Below are 19,013 nucleotides of genomic sequence, written 5' to 3'. Positions count from 1 at the left end.
TTATATAAAATCATCTTTGAGAAATTACCAATCATAAAGGCATTACTTCAGTTACACTGCTCTATTCCAGTACACTACCTTGCATTTTGGTATCTCATGAGAAAAAAAAGAAATGTCTGAGAAATGCATTAAGACACTTATCTTATTAATGGTCAACCATATATAAGCTCATTTTCATGCCCTAGGCTTTTATGGTCTCACAATGGAAATTTTTTCTTCGTATTTTTCAGAAATAACAGAAAATTCCAAGAAATGGAAGCCGCTGCTAGTGAAAGAAGAAAAGCTGAGTATCATCAGGGTTAATAGCTCCTATTTGAGATCCATGAATGATTACAGAGTTACTTTTCTATATCGAACTTTCAAGTTTCATTAATAATATGCTGCCTCTCCAGGACACAGGTGCACTCACGCTACAAAGGCTATCGGTTCGTCACATGGAATAGAAGAGCTAGAGGAACAATGGCTTCAAAGGTCTCGTGTTTATACATTTTGACAGTAGTTTGTTGGGCGAGTGCTCTTTGGTACTTGAGTATAACTCGTCCTACTTCTTCCTACACGGGCCACAGACAGGTCAGTAGCATATCCATAGCCAGAAAAAATGTCTCCTTTGGCAACATAAGAACTCGACCTATAAATCCACATTCCTTTGACTTCCTTATCAATGAACCCAACAAATGTGAGAAGAGCGCCCCGTTCTTGGTCATTCTTATCAGTACGACTCACAAAGAGTTTGATGCAAGGCAAGCCATTCGAGAAACGTGGGGAGATGAAAACAACTTCAAAGGAATTAAAATCTCCACACTATTTCTTCTTGGGAAAAATGCAGATCCTGTGTTAAATCAAATGGTAGAGCAAGAAAGCCAAATTTTTCATGACATTATTGTGGAAGATTTTATTGACTCTTACCATAACCTCACTCTGAAAACGTTGATGGGGATGAGGTGGGTAGCAACATTTTGTTCAAAAGCAAAGTATGTCATGAAGACAGACAGTGATATTTTTGTAAATATGGACAATCTTATTTATAAGCTGCTCAAACCTAACACCAAGCCAAGGAGAAGGTACTTCACAGGTTATGTTATAAATGGAGGACCAATAAGAGATGTTCGCAGTAAGTGGTACATGCCCAGAGATTTGTATCCCGACAGCAATTACCCACCCTTCTGTTCAGGCACTGGCTACATTTTTTCAGCTGATGTAGCAGAACTGATTTACAAAACCTCCCTTCATACCAGACTTCTACATCTTGAAGATGTGTACGTTGGACTCTGCCTTCGGAAGCTGGGCATTCACCCCTTCCAAAACAGTGGCTTCAATCACTGGAAAATGGCCTACAGCTTGTGCCGGTACCGCAGGGTGATCACAGTGCACCAGATAACACCAGAAGAAATGCACAGAATTTGGAATGACATGTCCAGCAAGAAACACCTTAGATGTTAAGATTTCTACAGATGTAAATACCTTTTTTAAAATTTTGGTTGAGTTTGGTTATTTTTTGACAAAGCGATCTGCTGACTTACAGGTTAAACTGTGGGATATTAACTGTGAGAGGATTTTTAATGACTGATTTTTCATTCTCACTTTGGCTACTGGTTTACAAACTTCAGGCTCTTTTTCATAAGGACATTATGCCAACTGAAAGAATCTGGAGTCAAATCTCAGATTTTGTAAATTATCATCTATTGCACATATCCATTCTTGCATCTGTGTGTAAAAGGACAGTAATAAACTATTATGAGCTGCTTAACAATTCACACCCCAGCCTCTGAGATATGACTCAGGCTCTAAGAAATGAAGAATTACAAACATACTTTTATTCTCCTTTTGACACCCTACAACCGTCTCTATTTAGAGCCTTGTTAATAAATTAAGCAGCATACATTTGCACTGAAATTATGTACCTACTTTGACATGTGTATTTTATAGTACGTGTGCAATTCCCAAATAGCTTACTAATGGTGTAATAGCAGAATTTAGACAGGTAAGAACATCAAAGTTTCATTGGCCTTAGAAACAAACCCACACACTGAAATATATTTTCATCCACCAAATGGCATTTCTTTAAATTATTTCAGAATAGCCCATTTCTTTACACTTCTTAAAATAGCCCATAAGGTATGTAACACAATTTAAAAATTAAGTAAATCTGTAGTGAAATAAGGCAGGGGAGATGTATGAAAAGCTATCCTTAAAATATATGAGAAAAGCATGAATATCTTAACTCTTAATTTCAAAGCAAGGCAATGTCTGTCATTAGTATTAATGGCTTCTCCATTAAACACCTTGAATAGCAATATATAATTATACTGAATGCTAAAAGTGTCAATAAGCAGCATATTTCAACATCAGTCAGTGCACTATTTACCTGAAAACAATTAACACAAAAGCAACTTTTTAAGGGGAAGCTTTACTTTGTGCTGCAGTACATATAGAAACAAGTCCTAACAGATTTTTAATGGTGTAGAAATGAGGACTGTAGTCCAATAAAAGAATGCAATAAATTTTCTGTTGACTGGACATAAAACAGAATACATAACATATATGTACAAATTTCACAACAAAATAGAGGGGTTTTAAGCAAAAAACTATTAAAGCTACACAAATTATATACTTTTAAAAAACCTTTTAAAGTTCTTATTTTACTCATCACAGTCAATACTCACTGAGGTCCCTCTCAGGAGATCAAGTACACAAGACTTATTCAAGTTTCATAACATACTTATACGTATTTTGAATATGAATGTTTACAAAATGTCATGAAAACTCATTGATAAATTCAGGCCATCTCTATTCAGTACCACCTTATAATAAGGAGGTGAATATGGTATTGCTCAGCAAATAACTTGGAATGAAGAACTCACCCACAAGTTACAAAAAACCAAAACACATATATTATCAGCTGAAGATTACTTACACCATGCTCAGCACACAGAGTCTCATTCATTGCAGCTGGCATTATGTGTAACATATGCAAAACTGTTAAGCCTGTATGTTATTCAGAATGTCTATAAAGTTGTCAGAAATTAACTGAAGAAGAATTTAAAGGGAAACTTTGACCTGATTTTGCCATATACATACCCAGCACTTTACAACAGTAACAGAGGAATGAAGGTGCTACCCTAAAAGGTTTGCAGTTTCATGGAAAATTGTTAGTCTTGTTCACAGATGCAGCACTATCATTTCAAAAGAAACTACTTGTAAATAAGGTAAAGTGTACCTGGCTTTTAAGGCACTAGCAGGAGCCATCTCAAGCAAATCTATGTCAGATCTGAAGATGAAGCTACACAATAGGCAGCCTAGGAGTTACTGTTAACAGGAGCTTGTTATAAATAAAAATAGCTTGTCATAAATAAAAATAACCCAAACCAAAACCCCAGTAATTTCATAAGAACACTAAATCTCTTACAGCATAATTAAAGACTTATCCTTCCCTAGTTGATCTAGTCCTTGTTAAAGCTGCTATGCCCTATTAAATCCAGAACTTCTAAGGTACAGATAATTGCATAAGTGAATATATAACACACTGATTGGGTGAAGTTCAGATTTCCTTACACAAGCCCCATAATATTCTTGTTTATGAATGGAAATGTGGGAGGAATTCATCCCCAGCCCTTGGGTAAATCAGATAGCACAGATGCCATCCTGCCCAGAACATATTTTGTAATAATTTGAACCCGCAGGCTGCAATCACTTCTGCTATCCCTCTGCACTGTGCAGCAATTTGGGGGTTCTGAATCACAAACAAATGGATTTGGTTGCCTTATTTCTGCTGATGCTTCTGTGGCCTTTGCTTAGTAACCAGGAGGACAGCAGGGCTCCCAGTCCAGATACCTCAGGGCTCAAGCAGCATGGTAGCCTTGAATTTCTCCTAAGACAAGTAGACTGCATTAATAATTGCAAGGTACACCTTGAAAATAATATCTGAGAAAGTGTATTTCCTGCCATTTAAAAACAAACAGACCTTCAACAGAAATGTAGATGTTCATCTTGAAACTGATGTACATATTTCTAAGGCATTTTCTTCTGTATTCAGCTGTATATATGTGTCAGTCTGCTTGCTATGTAGAATTCTGTTATGCATGGAGCTGAGTGAGGCATTATATTTGTCCAGTGTTTCAAGAGCCTTAAGCATGTGTGCCCTAACTTTTGAATGTACAAGATACTTTTTCTTTTGCTGTCAAGTGAATTTAAAACAACACAACAAAATCCTAATTTTCTACTTGTATTAATTTTCTGGTATTAGATTTCATTAGCTCGTTACACTTGGATTTATTGTTTTCACTTTGCTCAGAAATTTCACTATTGGAACCTGGATGTGGAAAGGTAGCAATACATCTACTTATGGGGACAGTTTTCCCTTCCACTCAATAGTATTTGTGCCATGTGGGATACTGTTAAGAAAAAAAATTTTTCAATAGACTTCCTTTAATCAAAAAAATATTTACATTACTTAAAGGTCATTTTGTTTCATTGGGCATGGGACAAATGACAACTTGGTTAAACATGCTGGCTTCTAGTCACTTCAAAAGTTTGACTGTAATCACATTTTGATTCCAAAATGCATATGAAAAAAGCACATTGAGCGAAGCAGCTGGGGGGAAAGTGCCTCTCTTTAGGAGGAATTTTTTCACAAAAGCATTTTTTCCTTTTTTATTTTGCTAAAACTGTGAGAGTATTCAAACAGAAGCCTCAAGGTTCATTTTCCACATTTCCTAATAATAATGTTAAGTATTAATTTTGATTCTTTGAGGGTTCTTTGTCTTTATAATGTAGATGGCAATGGCAATTTGTAAATGAAGAGTGTAATTAACTAGAAAAGCTTGTCAACAGTAACCGAAATTTAGGTGTAACATTATATATGACTGGCTGTACTTATGTATTTATTTGTCTAAATTGTATATATTGTTTTATCTGTAGTGTCTGTAGGAGTGCATTCTTTTAGATTAATGTATTATTTACAGTTTTGTGGGATTGCCAGCAAAGCTGCTAATCAAGATACTATTTTTTTGTATCAATGTCAAATAATAATAAAAAAAAAAATCAAGTGAAAAATGGAAAGTGTCTTGTAAGTTTTCTTCTTCACCTCTTTCTAGAAATGTAAATTGTATTACCTGAAAACAAGTGAATTGGCTCATTTGTCATGAGGAAGAATATTGTGCTGTTAATGCAGATTTTTAAAAAAAAAATTAAAATAAACCAAACAAAATACTACTTTTATTCATTATTTGTGCAACAACTTCATTAAGCTGATGTCCATACGGATCAGGTGTATTACTTCATCTAAATCTTCTGAACTTCATAGCAATAATATTAATGCAGCCATGGCAATATCTGGCAACGGGCTCATCCTCTGCTCTGCCCTATTTAGCTGCTTTGGCACCCCCAGCCAATGAGACCCAGCTTTGGCCATTCTGAGGTGGCAAAGCTTTTTGACACCCTCAGCAGGGCTCTTCTGCTACTGGCATGGTGTCTTAATGTGTGGGCTTGCAGCCATCAAAAGCTGCACACAGGAGAAAAGGAGAAATGTCCCAAAACCCACATCTCATAAAACCACAATAAAGGTGTTTGAAGTTGCTGTATCATCAGCTGGGTCACCTCACCCATATAGAGAGAAGGGGTCCTCCCAGTCTCTCACAGTGACCATGACAGTGCCTTTTGCTTCCCCCACACCCCACAAAGCACCAGAAAATAAATGAAGAATCACAGTCTGAGTACACTCAGATTACCCAGTAAGTCTCATGTAGCCTTTGTCCCCCAACACACATATCTTAACATACTGTTTTGTCTCTCAGGGAGGTCTGGGCAACTTTAGGGTCCTCATATCAAAATAAAAGCAAAAAACCAAAATAACACAAAAGTAGGAAGAAGTCCCCTTTCTTGTAAGAACATCAGAAAAATTAATCTCTCCCCATTCTCCCCCTTCTCCCCTGTGGTTTCCTATATAGAACAAAGCATCTAACCTCTTTTCCACTGGCTTTGGAGCTCAATATCCAAAACTCATTCATGAAATGGAGGGAAAAATAACCCCACCCCTGAGAAGAAAGGTAGTTTTGGCAAACCAAAGTGGTCACCAGAAGTAGCTGAAGCCTGCAACAGAGTCCTCAGGCATCCCAGCAAGTCTGCAGCGATGCAGCAACCTTACAAACCACACTGAGATGCTTTAAAGCAACCAAGAGTTTCACATACAGCAAAACCCCTCCAATCGTTTTCATCTCTCTTGTTTCCACCAAAGCAGCCTGAGTCTAATTGCAACACTTACATGGTGTTTAATTAATAGACAGCTTGGAGATATACAGATATCAGCACTAGCAGGGCAGATTTCATGTAGCTTGATTATCTTAATTACAAGCATTCTATTTTCTCATTTACTTAATTGATTCTCATAGATTTTCCAGAGAAATTTGCAGTACCCTAAGTGAAAATAGTATAGAAAACCTTCTTAAAAGTGCTGACACTGGCCTGTTACAGCAGCAATGCACCAAAAAAGGAAGATCTATATGGCACAGAACATTGTACTGAATAGCATCTGCTTCCTTTTCTCTTGTTAAAAAATATGAATTTATGAAATGGAAGAAGAGGAGTCATCTGGGCAGAAGAAAAAAACAAAGACTGTACCTTATTTATTCAACCGCACCTGCAATTAAGTTGTGTCAAGTATCTCCTCTGATGACTTGCCTAACACAGGAAAAAAATCCATTTTTCTGCTAGGTCTGCATATTAGCTGAATCTGCATTATAGCTCTGCCTCACCTGAAAGAGCCAAGAGCAAGAGGCATTTATTAGTCATGCAAGATTTATCCTTGAGCACTTGTTCTGCAAAGGCAGCATTACATATCAAGCTGGACAGAATTAAGTGTGGTGGTTTTGTAATGCAGACAACTTTTATTTGGGTGAAGCAAATACCCCAAACTTGTGTGCTAGCTAACACCTACCATATCTGCATCTGTCAAGCATCCCTTTTCTCTTTAAGAACTCCTTTCTCTGGCCTATTTTCTAACATGACATCTTTCTCCAAAGAGAAACAGGACCTCCAGGTATCTCAGGATAGCAGTAAAAGCAAGGGGGAAGGAGAGAACACCCCACATCATCATTACAAGCTTTTCCCTTGATTTACAAAAGTCATTTAGCCTTGCTCTGTCCTTCTGTACTTTCTATCTGCTTCAATCTGGTACATTTCCCTGTTATTTCCCAAACTTTTTCCATTTTCTTTATGTGATTTTGCATAGCTCAGCATTCTCCCATCTGAAAGTATCAATTCAAACCAGCCACAAAGATAAAAACACAGCGTTTCTAGGAAGAGAGGGTCCTTACCTGACAGGTTTACAGTCCTGCACTGTCTAATACCTGGCAAACTGATTTCAGCAAGTTTCAAGGGACAAGCAGCACTTTAAGTTGTTTCTTCAAAAATCTTTTCTTTGATATTACCTAGTTCAGGTATATAGGGGAAAAAAGATCTATCATCTTTCATCTCGCCTCTGCCTGCAGAGATCACTATCACAAGTCTAAGGTTGTTTGGCTTTTTTTTCCTTATTCCTTTTACCTTTCCTCACAACCTTGGATAGTTCATCAGAACTCAAAACAGCATTTTTTCATGTTTCACTTTAACTCCCACTTAATCAAGTATGCTTTTTTCCACAATTTCAGTGTTTTAACCTTTTTATCTGCTTCTGCTCTCTGTGTTGCCTTTGCTCTCCTCATATCTCCCTAACAGTCAGACATCTGGTATTGAATCTGTTACCAGAGTATTTGCATGAAGGCTGAGCACAGCAGTACTTCTCTCTGTCGCTGTCTTTGAGCTATCAAAAACTGCATTATCGGATTCGTTTCACCAGACAGGACAGCTTATCTTACTAATATCACATTCATAGCAGAAGATGAACTTCCGCTAGCCTCTGGAACAGACTCTGAGGCTGCGAGGCTGCCGTAGCTACAGACATGGCAGGTGCTGTACAGGGAACGTCCCAGCGTGCCCGTTCCCGAGGCTCGGCACTTCCAGGGCCACACCTGCCCCGCTGGGACTGGGGTGACAGACACAGCCGGGGTGACACAGGCACGGCCGGGGTGACACAGACAGCCGGGGTGACACAGGCAGACAGCCGGGGTGACACAGGCACGGCCGGGGTGACACAGGCACGGCCGGGGTGACACAGGCAGACAGCCGGGGTGACACAGGCAGACAGCCGGGGTGACACAGGCACGGCCGGGGTGACACAGACAGCCGGGGTGACACAGACACGGCCAGGGTGACACAGACAGCCGGGGTGACAGGCACGGCCGAGGTGACACAGGCACGGCCGGGGTGACACAGGCACAGCCGGGGTGACAGGCATGGCCGGGGTGACACAGGCACGGCCGGGCCCGGCGCTCCGCGGAGCGCTCCCAACAAGGGAACCGCCGTGCTCTGACCCCGTCCAGCCCCGGCTCCCGCCGTGTCCCCGTGTCCATCCCGCGGCACCGGCGCCCTTTGTCACACGGCGCTGGCGGCTCACGGCCTCTCGCGTCCCCCCGCAGCTCAACCCCGCGACCCGCGCCAGCAATTCCCCAGCAGCTGCCGGCACACCCATACTCCTTGCAGTCTGGGGTTAATTAGTTTTATACCGAACACCATTTCCCCTCACAAAGGCCACCAAAAGGCCCAGAGCATTCAGAACAAACCGTGCAAGGTGCACTCAGCTCTGTGTTACGTTTACCATCACTTTGGCAGGATGGGTTATAAAATGAAGAACTGCTGCCCATGGAGAATGATGTCCTCTTAGGATGAGCCAGCCTGCACTTCCCCAGCACCGCTTCATTCTAAGCATAGCTGGACTTTGAATTAGTAACACAGCTGATGCCAAGGTTGATGATAGGCTGCTTTAATTGCTCATTAAAAGGCAGTATTATTTACTGCTTTGTTTCTTGGATTCAGCATTTCTACACATGGGGATAAAAGTAATGGGCTAGGATAAAGAATATATACAGCATGTAATTAAAATTACATTTTTAATAGGGGAATATACATGCACACAGTGCAGGTGCTGTCACAGAAGTAGAGGTTATGGAAGTATACTTTTTAAATTGTATTATACTGCAATTTAGCTGTCACTTCAAACAGATGGGTGAGTTGTGCAACGTTTTTAAACTGATTTAATTACTTGCAAAGGTATTGGCTTGTGTTAATTGGCACAATAAATTACACAATGGTTCACAGATTCCATTAAAAAGGACTTAGAACATGTAGTATCAATAGGAAAATAAACTGAGCTTTGCAAGTCAGTATTTGACAAAATAGTTATTATTGGCTGTTTGTTTTATCAATTCATAAACAAGACCAAAAAAGCCCACCATTCACACAAGACCATGTGCCTAACATGATAGGTATTGATGTATAATTGTATCTCAGAGACAGGTAAAGACAATATATCCAGCCATATGCCCAGAAGAATGATCAGACTAAGTAAATGTAAATAGGTGACCCTTACTTTCCCAAAAATACCCCACATGCAGTTTATCTCGTGTGGGATAATTACTGCTGCCCTTCTTTAGGACAAAGCCATTTACTGAAACACGAGACACTGGGAAGAAGGTCCATGAGCACATGTAACAGCTTTTGAAATATCTAGGCTTCTACTCTTGTCAATTTAAGGTTTAAACTCCAGATGTTGCTTCTTGTCTTAAACTCCAGGAATATCCAAAATCCCCTAAAGTCAACAAGTAGTAAAACGTCTAGCCTATTAAGTACCACAGCAAACTACACCTGTATCAGACAGACAAACAAAATCTGTAGCAGCAATGGTCATCAAACTCTGTAGCAGCAATTTTAGGAAAGCCTTCTAGCATAAGCAGGCAAAAACCTTGCAGGATCTTTGGTTACACTTTGGCACAAATTCTACATTGGGGAAGAGCACATTATAACTTGGAGAAAAGATTATGGTGGCCCAAAATATTACATTTTAGGATTTCTATGAACTAAGGAGAGTGAACCTTTAGCAGACAAAGTTATCTCATTTGTGACAAATCACCTATTTCCTGAACATTTAAAATGAAATGCTTTTGAAATTTTTTTCATGGTTTTGAAACTGCTGTATGTGAAATGTCATTGAAAACAAGCCTGCACTTGTATCTTCTGCTGAACACCAGAGATACACCACTTCAAAGGAGTACATTACATATTATTTGAATGCTGGGACAGACACATCAGTAAGTAAACTAAAAATCATATGAATTGTCAATATTAAAACTACCACCTGGCCATGTTTCCCCTTTCCAGCAATAATTTCATAATTCCTTTTCTATGCCTTTCATTTCAATAGCACCTAAAAATTTACTATTTTTTAATGCACCACAATTTCTGTAAACTGCATTTTGTTTAATGTAATGCAAACTTTTAAAAGAAAAACCAGAAAAAATCCATCTGGAAAATTGTACTTGCATGTGCAAGACTGGCTGGCAACATGGACATGAAATACAGAAATAAAATGAGAAAAATTTGCTTTTTCCTCAGCAAGTACTGTGAGGATGGGTGACAGCTCATGAGGAGACATTAGGGCAAACAGCACTGCCCTTTCCCAGGTATTACTTTTACTAGCTGTGCTACTGCTGGAGAGCAAGAAAACCAGATCTAATCCAAGACTGAGTGTTGGTACTAGAAGACCTTTACAGGTCCCTTCCAATCCAAACCAGTCTATGATTCTGTGTTACTGCTCCTTGCAGGGGGTTGGACCAGATGACCCTTCAAAGGTCCCATGCAACCCAAACCCTTCTATGACAGGAAGCAAAGAGAACATCACATCATCACCACCACATGTCAAGAACCCCTGGACAGAATGAGGAGCAAAGGGACCTTATGTACAAGGACTAGACAAAAAATGTGGGAACTGCAGATGACAAAAATATTCATTAATTTGAAACCTATGTCAGATAACAAAGATTTAGAAAAATAAACATGTTCTGAAATTTCATGTACACCACTGCTTCTAATTTGCATGTTTATTCTCAGTTTGTTGTAATGCCAGGATGTGTTCTTGCTTTAAGCAATAATTCACAATGGGTGAGACATTATTATCTGTGGGATTTTCTGCTGCCTGGAACACATCAGACAATTGGCAACAGATTTATCTGAACAGTTCTGAAAGTACGTATTTGTGAAACTGCAGTTTTAATCATATCAGGAGCCACACCATGATGAAAAGCAGCATTTTCAGGAGGAGTAGTACACATTCTGTCTTCTTCCCACAACTCTAACATCTTTTCCAATAAACTCAGATCACTTCATTTAGGCCAAAATTACATGTTTGATATAATAAATATAAATCCATACACATAAATACACAGAATTCCATGAACACAAAGCATTTCTAAATGAGTAATTAATGTAACTAAGTTGTAGCTCAGTAGCTCTCATCCAAGAGTCTAGATACATCTTTGCAAAAATCCTTTTGGAGAAAAAACAAAAAAAGAAAGCATCAAGCAATAGAAAAGTGCAGGAGTTTCCTCACCCTTTCCATCTTTTGTAGAGCATCAGGTTTATGGGTGATTTGGCAGTGCCCCACCTGACAGGCAAATTTACAAGGTTAGCACTGAACCTAATCAGAGATAATCAGAAAACTCTTTCTCTCTGCTGTAATTTTCTGCTTGGATAGCTCTGCTATGCTATTATAAATAAGAAAAGCTTGCAGCACAAGCAGGGTAGAAGACTTTAGAGAGATTTTAGTAATCACCTTCCATTCAAATCACACCTACTCTTTAATCAGGATTGGATCCTGTTGCATTTTATAGCCCCAGGAGTAAACTGAGGAGCTCATAATCGACACAGATCGGGAGTGAAATTTTAGTCCCACTGAAGCTGTTGTGAAGTATTAGTAATTCATGGGGCCAAGATTTCACTAATGGTCCTTCCCTCTGGATCCTCTGTTCTAATTCAAGGCAGATTTCCCCACCCTTTTCCTATTTCTCATAATAGCCAGTGCTTTGTTTTAATCAGAGGTGATCTAACAAGGAGAGAGAAGAGAGTTGGAGAGAAATAGATTCTGAATGCAACAGGACTCCTAGCTGATTCTATGAGATGATGGGAATAGTTGCAGGTTTAAAAACCTCAACCAGATAACTATTGCACTTTTCCTCATTGTAAACACTTCACAAAAAGCTTTCCACAAAGCTGAAAAAAAGAGTTAGGAATTTTATTTAATTTCACAAATTGCCCATCTTGCACTATCAGAAAGCTGCAGCTTTCAGCTTATGTGATAAGATCTCTGCAACAGAAGCAACCTGGGAAACTGTAAAATCAATTTCTTTGCCCAAGTACAAAGTCCTGCAAAAAAGGCATAGTAAATTTACCTCTAGGAAGGTACTTTTTACATCAGAATGGAGCCCTGCTAACTTCTGGCTGCGGCACATTCAGAGGCAAAGACCCCAGCTCAGTTCCCGCCGGGGGAGCAGTGAGCGCACTCGGCGGCCCGGGAGCGCCGGAGGGAGCAGCGGGCAGCAGGGCCTGAGCCCGGGGAGGCCGGCCAGAAGAGGCAGCACTGACACCCACGCCTCCCTTCTGCCGAAATATTTGTGTTTGCTGACCATTTACACTTGGTTTTTCCTTGGTCAATAGCAGAGTAGTAGCACAATGCAGGGCACTGGCAGAAGATTCTCCTTTGCCAGAAGGAAACAACCAAACTTACAGCAACCTTAATACAAATAGCAGAGGTAAGGTAGCAGTCTTCAAAAGCTTCCCTTACTCTCTACACTATAAACCACCACAGGTACAGTACAGGTGTGGGTTGTGGGGGAAGCAGTCCGGTGGGTTTGCCCCACTCCCAATAGCAGAATGCTTCGTAAAACCAATTCCATGCTTTCAAAAACAGACGCAGGTAGAAATGCAGGCTTCTCCCTCAAAGCAATTAGTGCTACACAGCCTATCTTCCAGAACACAGCAGTTTTACTACCTGTGAGGTTACACTTTTTGCCTACTGATTTGTTTTTATAGGACAAGAGTTGCACAAAGTCCACCTACTCAAACCCCCTCTCTAGTCACTCTCTGGCTCTTCTGCTTCATTATTTATAATTGCCTGTTGATGACAGCTACACACACTGCTTTTTATGTGAAAAGACAATTTTATTACCAAATAACCACCCATTCCTATACATTCTGAGATGTCATAACTCAATTTTCCTCAAAGGAAAGAAAGTGAGATTGATGGGGTCTACAGAGTAAATATGGCACAACTCAGAAAGCCTTTTTACTCAAAGTTAATCTAAAGAACCCCAGCACTCCTACTCATGAACAACATATTTCCTTAATGAGTCTGAATGATTACACAGATGAAAAAGAACCAGGCAACAATTTTGTCTCTTTCCATAAGAATAAATAAATAAAAATAAATCTCCCAATTTGAAACATTACTGATTTTTTATTAATTTTTAGAAGGGGAAAAAATTGAGTAAAGGCATGTATTTTCCATCTACTCCAATTCTATTTTGTGTATCTGTCCCTCTACATAAACACATCCACTTGCATAAGTGATTTCCTACACTCTACTGAGACAATAAACAAGCATAGCCTTTCAAATTCATGCTTAAAAATTATGCATGTCCCAAAAAGGGCAAGATTGCCTCCTTATTGGTTTATGCAGGGAAAATTATATTTCTCCTTCTTACCACATACTCTTCCATGTCTCTGTAATTGCTCACTGAGCCACCATTGCCCATATTTGCAATGTTATTAGTAGCAGACAGCTTCTCAACTACTCAGTTTGATTCAACATCTCAGATGAACACAACTGTGAAAGCAGCTTGATGAGCATCAATCTAACAATCATAAAGCAGATATAAAACCACATTTTTATGTCCATTGCAATGTTACTCTTAGGCATTGAGGGAAAATGAATAACGAAAATGTCACAATGCTCAACTAATATGCCTGGATTATTTCATCAGCTGGGCCACTGTGCAATAAAATGCAAGGAAACCAGACTTTGCTGGAGTTTTTGTGGTTTGAGTAAACCTGGCTGTTCCTTAGCAGAGCTCATGCACAGGGAACTCAAAGATGTAGGTTCCTGATCCTTTTCCAACTTCTCATTTTAAAATAATTAGCATTCTTTGTGCATGCACATGCATGAGTACACCGCAAGACAGTGGAAAGGCTGCCCACTTGATGCAGCAGAAAAGCCCACAGCAAGTGACAGAATAAGGTTCTATCATAATTGATTCAGAGAAAAAATAGACTAACTGCTATTTGTTATCAACAAGGTTTTCTTTTGGTTTTTTGCTGCTTTGGTAAAATGTGGGAGGGTAAGGTGGGAACGGGTGGCAGCATCCTCTGCTCCCTGCTAAATAGAAATCAGCATTTTCAGTGCACTCAATTAGCAATGTTTTATGTCTGTGTCAGAGTCCTCATCAGAGCTAATTGATTTCAGGCACAGGCAAATCTCACCATTCAACATCATTATGCAGAGGTAGGTGGTGAAAAGGAAAACAGATCTCTGATTAAAGAAAAGCATGAGGGGGAGGCACACCATTTATAAGCTGCACACAGCATTCCCTCTCAGAGAAATAACAGTGTTTAAAAACATTTTGAAGAGAGATGCCTCACAATCAAATTTCATAGGACTGCCCTGGAAGCCCCAAAATTGGAGATGTGACAATGGACCAAGTTATGTGAAAAGGCACACATCTTTATCTCAGGAGAGAACATGGGGGAGAGAAAATTCAGTTATGTTTCCTGACTAATTTCCCTGCTCCTCCTTCCACTCCTACTCACTTAGGGTGTTCTAGGGCAACAGAGGAAATTGTGATAGTACATAAGGTAATATTTTAGAAAACAAGAATACTAATCAAACGAGGCAGCTGAATTGCAGTTTGAATGCACAACTCTGTACACGTTGGTGGGAAGATTTGAGGTCAGCACTTGTCAGAAGGAAGACACGTGCTCCTGTTCTCTTGGCACAAAAAGCATATGTTGCCAGCATGGGAAACAGCTTTCCTGGCCTAAAGCCCACACTGGAGTCCCACAGGATAAAAGGCTGGAAATGTCCCTTCTCTCCCACTCCTTTACACATGCAAAACCAGTCTCCAGATCTGGCTTTGTGCTAAGCTAAATTCTATGTTTATATTCATCCTAACACTTTGAAACTAATAAATGCAGAACTGCATTTTGACTGACTTTCATCTCAGTCCACAGAGCTACTTTCAGCAAGCTGAAGCACAGCACACTGGCATGGCTGGCTCCGTGGACACTGACATTAATCAGTCCACAGAGCCTGCAAGTGCCCAGCTGCAGGCACTGGCATATAATCACCATACAGATGATTATATTTTTAGCACCATCTAATTAAGCCCTATTTTCCTGGCCTTAGAGACAGCTACATGGTAGCTCCCCTGTTCCAGCTTCACCTCATTAATTAGAGACCTTTTCTTTCAAACAAGACAGGTGCTGTAGCCAGCACCACCAGCACCACTACTATTTTGGGGCAAGTAATGTCACATATATAAGAACTTCACCCAGCTTTTTAACACTTTTCATGAAAACATGAACAAATTAATAGCTGCTAGATTTCTCCCTTATTACTCAACAGAGAATGTGTATAAAATAATAGAAAATGATGTGTTTATAATAATATAAATTGCTATGATATTCGCCATTTACTTCTACTCAGCTTGCTCACTGCTTTCTACTGCAATGCACTATATATTTTCAACTTCTTTTTACCTTTTGTATATACTAAAAGTATAAACTACTTACGAATGTCATTTTAACACACTAAAGCTTTAATTACCCTTTCTTTCTACCTTTTCAAAAATGCATTTTGCTCACATTGTATTTATACACAGTATCTCAGCAGTAAAAACAAGAAAAAAGTTTTAAAACCCAACACAGCTGTGGCAACAGTACCACATGAATTTGCTGCCTCACTAAACCACAGAAGCATCACCATATTTCCGCATCAGACCACAAGTGAGCAACAACTGTTACGACTTTATCTTGGTACAATACTGCTGCCTGCCTCAATTAAAGCATTAGATTCTTCATTTAGATACCTCCTGCAGCCCCAACCAGCACAGCAGATGAGCACTTTTGACAGCTGCTACTCACATCCTAACACTTTCTCCCAGCTTCTGGGGAGGTGTATAGCGAGTGGAACATGATTTTCATCCAGATATATATTCAATATATATACTGATATATATACAGAACAGTGAAAACAAGAAGCTTCCCTGAACATTCACTTCATCTGAGAAAGTATTGGAACAGTAGTGTTATTGACTAATTGGATTAGTCAATAACAGTGCAATGGTTAGAGAAATGTACATTAAAAAAATCCCATAGCAACGTTCAGAATTTAGTCCCTCCCCATCGCAGTGCTGCAAGTTATCACCTGGGTCACTGGTGTGAGCAGGTTTCAGGTCCCTTTTTTACTTACTCGCACTCGGGCTCAAAGATGAAGAGCCAGCTGCGAACCGGTCCTGCCCCGCACACGGCCGCGCTGCGCCCTGAGGCCGCACAGCCGGGCCAGGCCTGCCCGGCACCCAGCCACGGCCCAGACACAGTGCCCAGGCCCCGGGGAAAGGCTCGCTCACCCCTGTTCGCAGCCGCACGGCTGCCAGGAGCCAGCCCAGCCCAGCCCGGGGCCCGCAGACAGTGCCCAGGCCCCGGGGAAAGGCTCGCTCACCCCTGTTCGCAGCCGCACGGCTGCCAGGAGCCAGCCCAGCCCCAGGGCTCGGCGAGCAGCAGCAGCCCCGAGAGGCCTGACCAGCCCCAAGGTGCCTCACCTGGGCCGCCGACCCTTCCCGCTCTCAGCCCACACAAACCAGCAGCACAGGTTGTGCCCCGAGAAAGACATTTATTTCTTGAAGTAACCCCTTGGGAGACTTAGAAAACGCTTCGGCAAAATCTTAGCAACCCTCTCCTCCACCGCCTCCTCCCCAGCTGCTGCCCCCAAACTAAGGGCAGCAGCCTTTTGTAATAACAACTCTAATCCACTCAGAGCATGGAAACTCAAAATACAAATCAGTTTGTGCAATACATCTTTATTTTAATTTTATTTTTTTAATCTTTGCAGTCATCTTGGAGTAATCATCATGTAAACAGTAGGATGGGATGGGATTACATTGAGTTGTATGCAAATAGTTCTAGAACACCTCAACGATTATGACAAGGCATTATAAATAACTTCTCTTAACAATATATATTTGCCATTTTCAGTACATTAAAGAGCTGCCACTTATCTAGGATTAACTAGGAAGTAGTTTAAAGTGTAACCACTGAGAAACATGTCTCCAAATGTGGAAGTCTTTCTAAGGTTCCCTAGCTCCATAACATCCATGTCACAGGTTAAGCAGAGGGCTACTTGGGCCGAAGTGTTTTCTTTGTAACAGAGTTTTACTTGATCATTGCACAAAGCCCTATTATTTTCACTCCACCTAGGTATTTAGCAGAACTTCAAATAAAGCTTTAGTTCCATTCTTCAAGTTTTTATTCATTTGTATGAAACTGGTCTTTATCATTAAGGGTAAGTCAGATCAGAGATGGACACAGTAAGCATTCTACCTTAACAACAGTTTACAGTAGCTCTAGCTCATAGACTCCCCAATAAAGCATAGTCAAAATACTCTAACACCTTTGCTACTGTATATCCCCTCCTCGCTCAGATAACTATATATATTTATTGTACCATATGTATGGTACTTCTAGAAAATGGAGATTATTTATATAAGCAGCCTCAGGCACATTCTTAAAACATTAATATCTGCAAGGCACCTCCCACTCCCTTGAGGATCAGTTTGTGGACTTTTTTTTTGATACACAACCAACAAAAGCTTGCTAATGCCAGATCAAATGATTTCAAAAAACCCCTAGAAGTTACTAAATACTTCAAAGACATACCTGAAACTTTTTTAAATAGTGGGAGATTAACTGCAAATAGCACATAATCAAGTCAAATAATTTTCTTATTACTAGTATGTGTAATGCATAAATATATGAAAAATAAAATTCACAGTCATTTTTTTTAAACTAGAATTCAAGTTTGGCTAATATTTCTAAACTTTTATATGTATGTTAATTTCTAAATGTAACAGAACAGAGGCAGTATTATCAACCACAAGTACAGGTAAAATAGTATCACCCAAAGTCCATGAAAGAAGTAAGCTTGATAGAAAGTTCCTTTTGTAACCAATAAATACAGCCACCTGAGAGCATTTCCACAGGCTTTTCACTCTGGGGGAATCCAAATCAACTTCTAAGAGGCATTTAGGAGCATTCTGAACGTTAGCAGCAGCGGTGTAGCTGTGGGCTTTGCTTGTTCTGACTTTGTGAATTGCTAGATAATGAAGCAGAACTCAGTGTGTGGTGCATTAATTTTCCTTTGCATCTAAGCTGGCTTTTTCACAATCTCACAATTTGGCTTGGGGTCAAGGGACAGACATCAGCTGACACTTAACTGAGCAAAACCAATCAGTTTCACTTCATCAGGAATCTCCGTGCCATCACAGCCAGAGGCCTGCAAGTACAAACAGAAATGTTTAGTATATCATGCTGCACAGGAGCATTTGACAGCCAGGATATAAAGTTTCCCCATATCGCCCAGTCAGCAAACACTTGATTGAAGGAAAGCTTTCAGACTGCTTCATGTGGCCTCAGTAAGCATGCAACCAATTGCATCCTTAATTTTAGCAAACTCTTATCATTAATAATAAAAATTATGGAAAAAAAATACTGGAAAACGGACACCAAAATACCCAAAATCTTTAAACCAAACTTTCCAGACTAGAGCCAAATTTGCTTTTTCATGGGAGTAAACAGTTTTCACTCATGAAGAGCATCTAATATACATGTATAGAATCTGCTTTTTACCACTGTGCTGTACACAGCAAATGTCTCATGAGTCCAGTCACCAAGTTAGTTCACCAAACAGCTGAATTTTTAAACAAGAAACTGAAGCAGTCTTCAGTAAAATAGTAAATACTAATATTTGCAAAAGGACAGCTCCCTCCTGACAGTACAATCTAGTACTTAAAACTGTACAGTTTAGATTCTTCAGTAAAGCC

At 40.0% G+C, this 19,013-nt stretch overlaps 2 protein-coding genes across 9 annotated transcripts in view; one reads left to right on the top strand and one right to left on the bottom strand.

Annotated features, from left to right (window-relative positions):
• Positions 1–5,205, top strand: part of B3GALT1 (beta-1,3-galactosyltransferase 1) — a 174,324-nt gene extending 169,119 nt beyond the window's left edge. For all 5 annotated transcript variants that reach the window (XM_071434982.1, XM_071434979.1, XM_071434981.1 and 2 more), the window contains one exon: positions 231–5,205. In XM_071434982.1, coding sequence (XP_071291083.1) covers positions 460–1,440 — 981 coding nt within the window. In that variant the 5' untranslated portion in view covers positions 231–459 and the 3' untranslated portion in view covers positions 1,441–5,205. The remainder of the gene's footprint in view (positions 1–230) is intronic.
• Positions 5,206–16,974: 11,769 nt separating this feature from the next.
• The window catches only part of STK39 (serine/threonine kinase 39), a 76,914-nt gene continuing 74,875 nt past the window's right edge, over positions 16,975–19,013 (bottom strand). For all 4 annotated transcript variants that reach the window (XM_071434974.1, XM_071434973.1, XM_071434975.1 and 1 more), the window contains one exon: positions 16,975–18,466. In XM_071434974.1, coding sequence (XP_071291075.1) covers positions 18,392–18,466 — 75 coding nt within the window. In that variant the 3' untranslated portion in view covers positions 16,975–18,391. The remainder of the gene's footprint in view (positions 18,467–19,013) is intronic.

Source organism: Agelaius tricolor, unplaced genomic scaffold, assembly GCF_023055355.1.
Source record: "Agelaius tricolor isolate 1412-34295 unplaced genomic scaffold, bAgeTri1.0.p SCAF_10, whole genome shotgun sequence".
Taxonomy (NCBI): Eukaryota; Metazoa; Chordata; class Aves; order Passeriformes; family Icteridae; genus Agelaius; species Agelaius tricolor.
The sequence above is the reverse complement of the archived record's forward strand: the minus strand, read 5'-3'. Positions and strand labels throughout refer to the sequence as shown.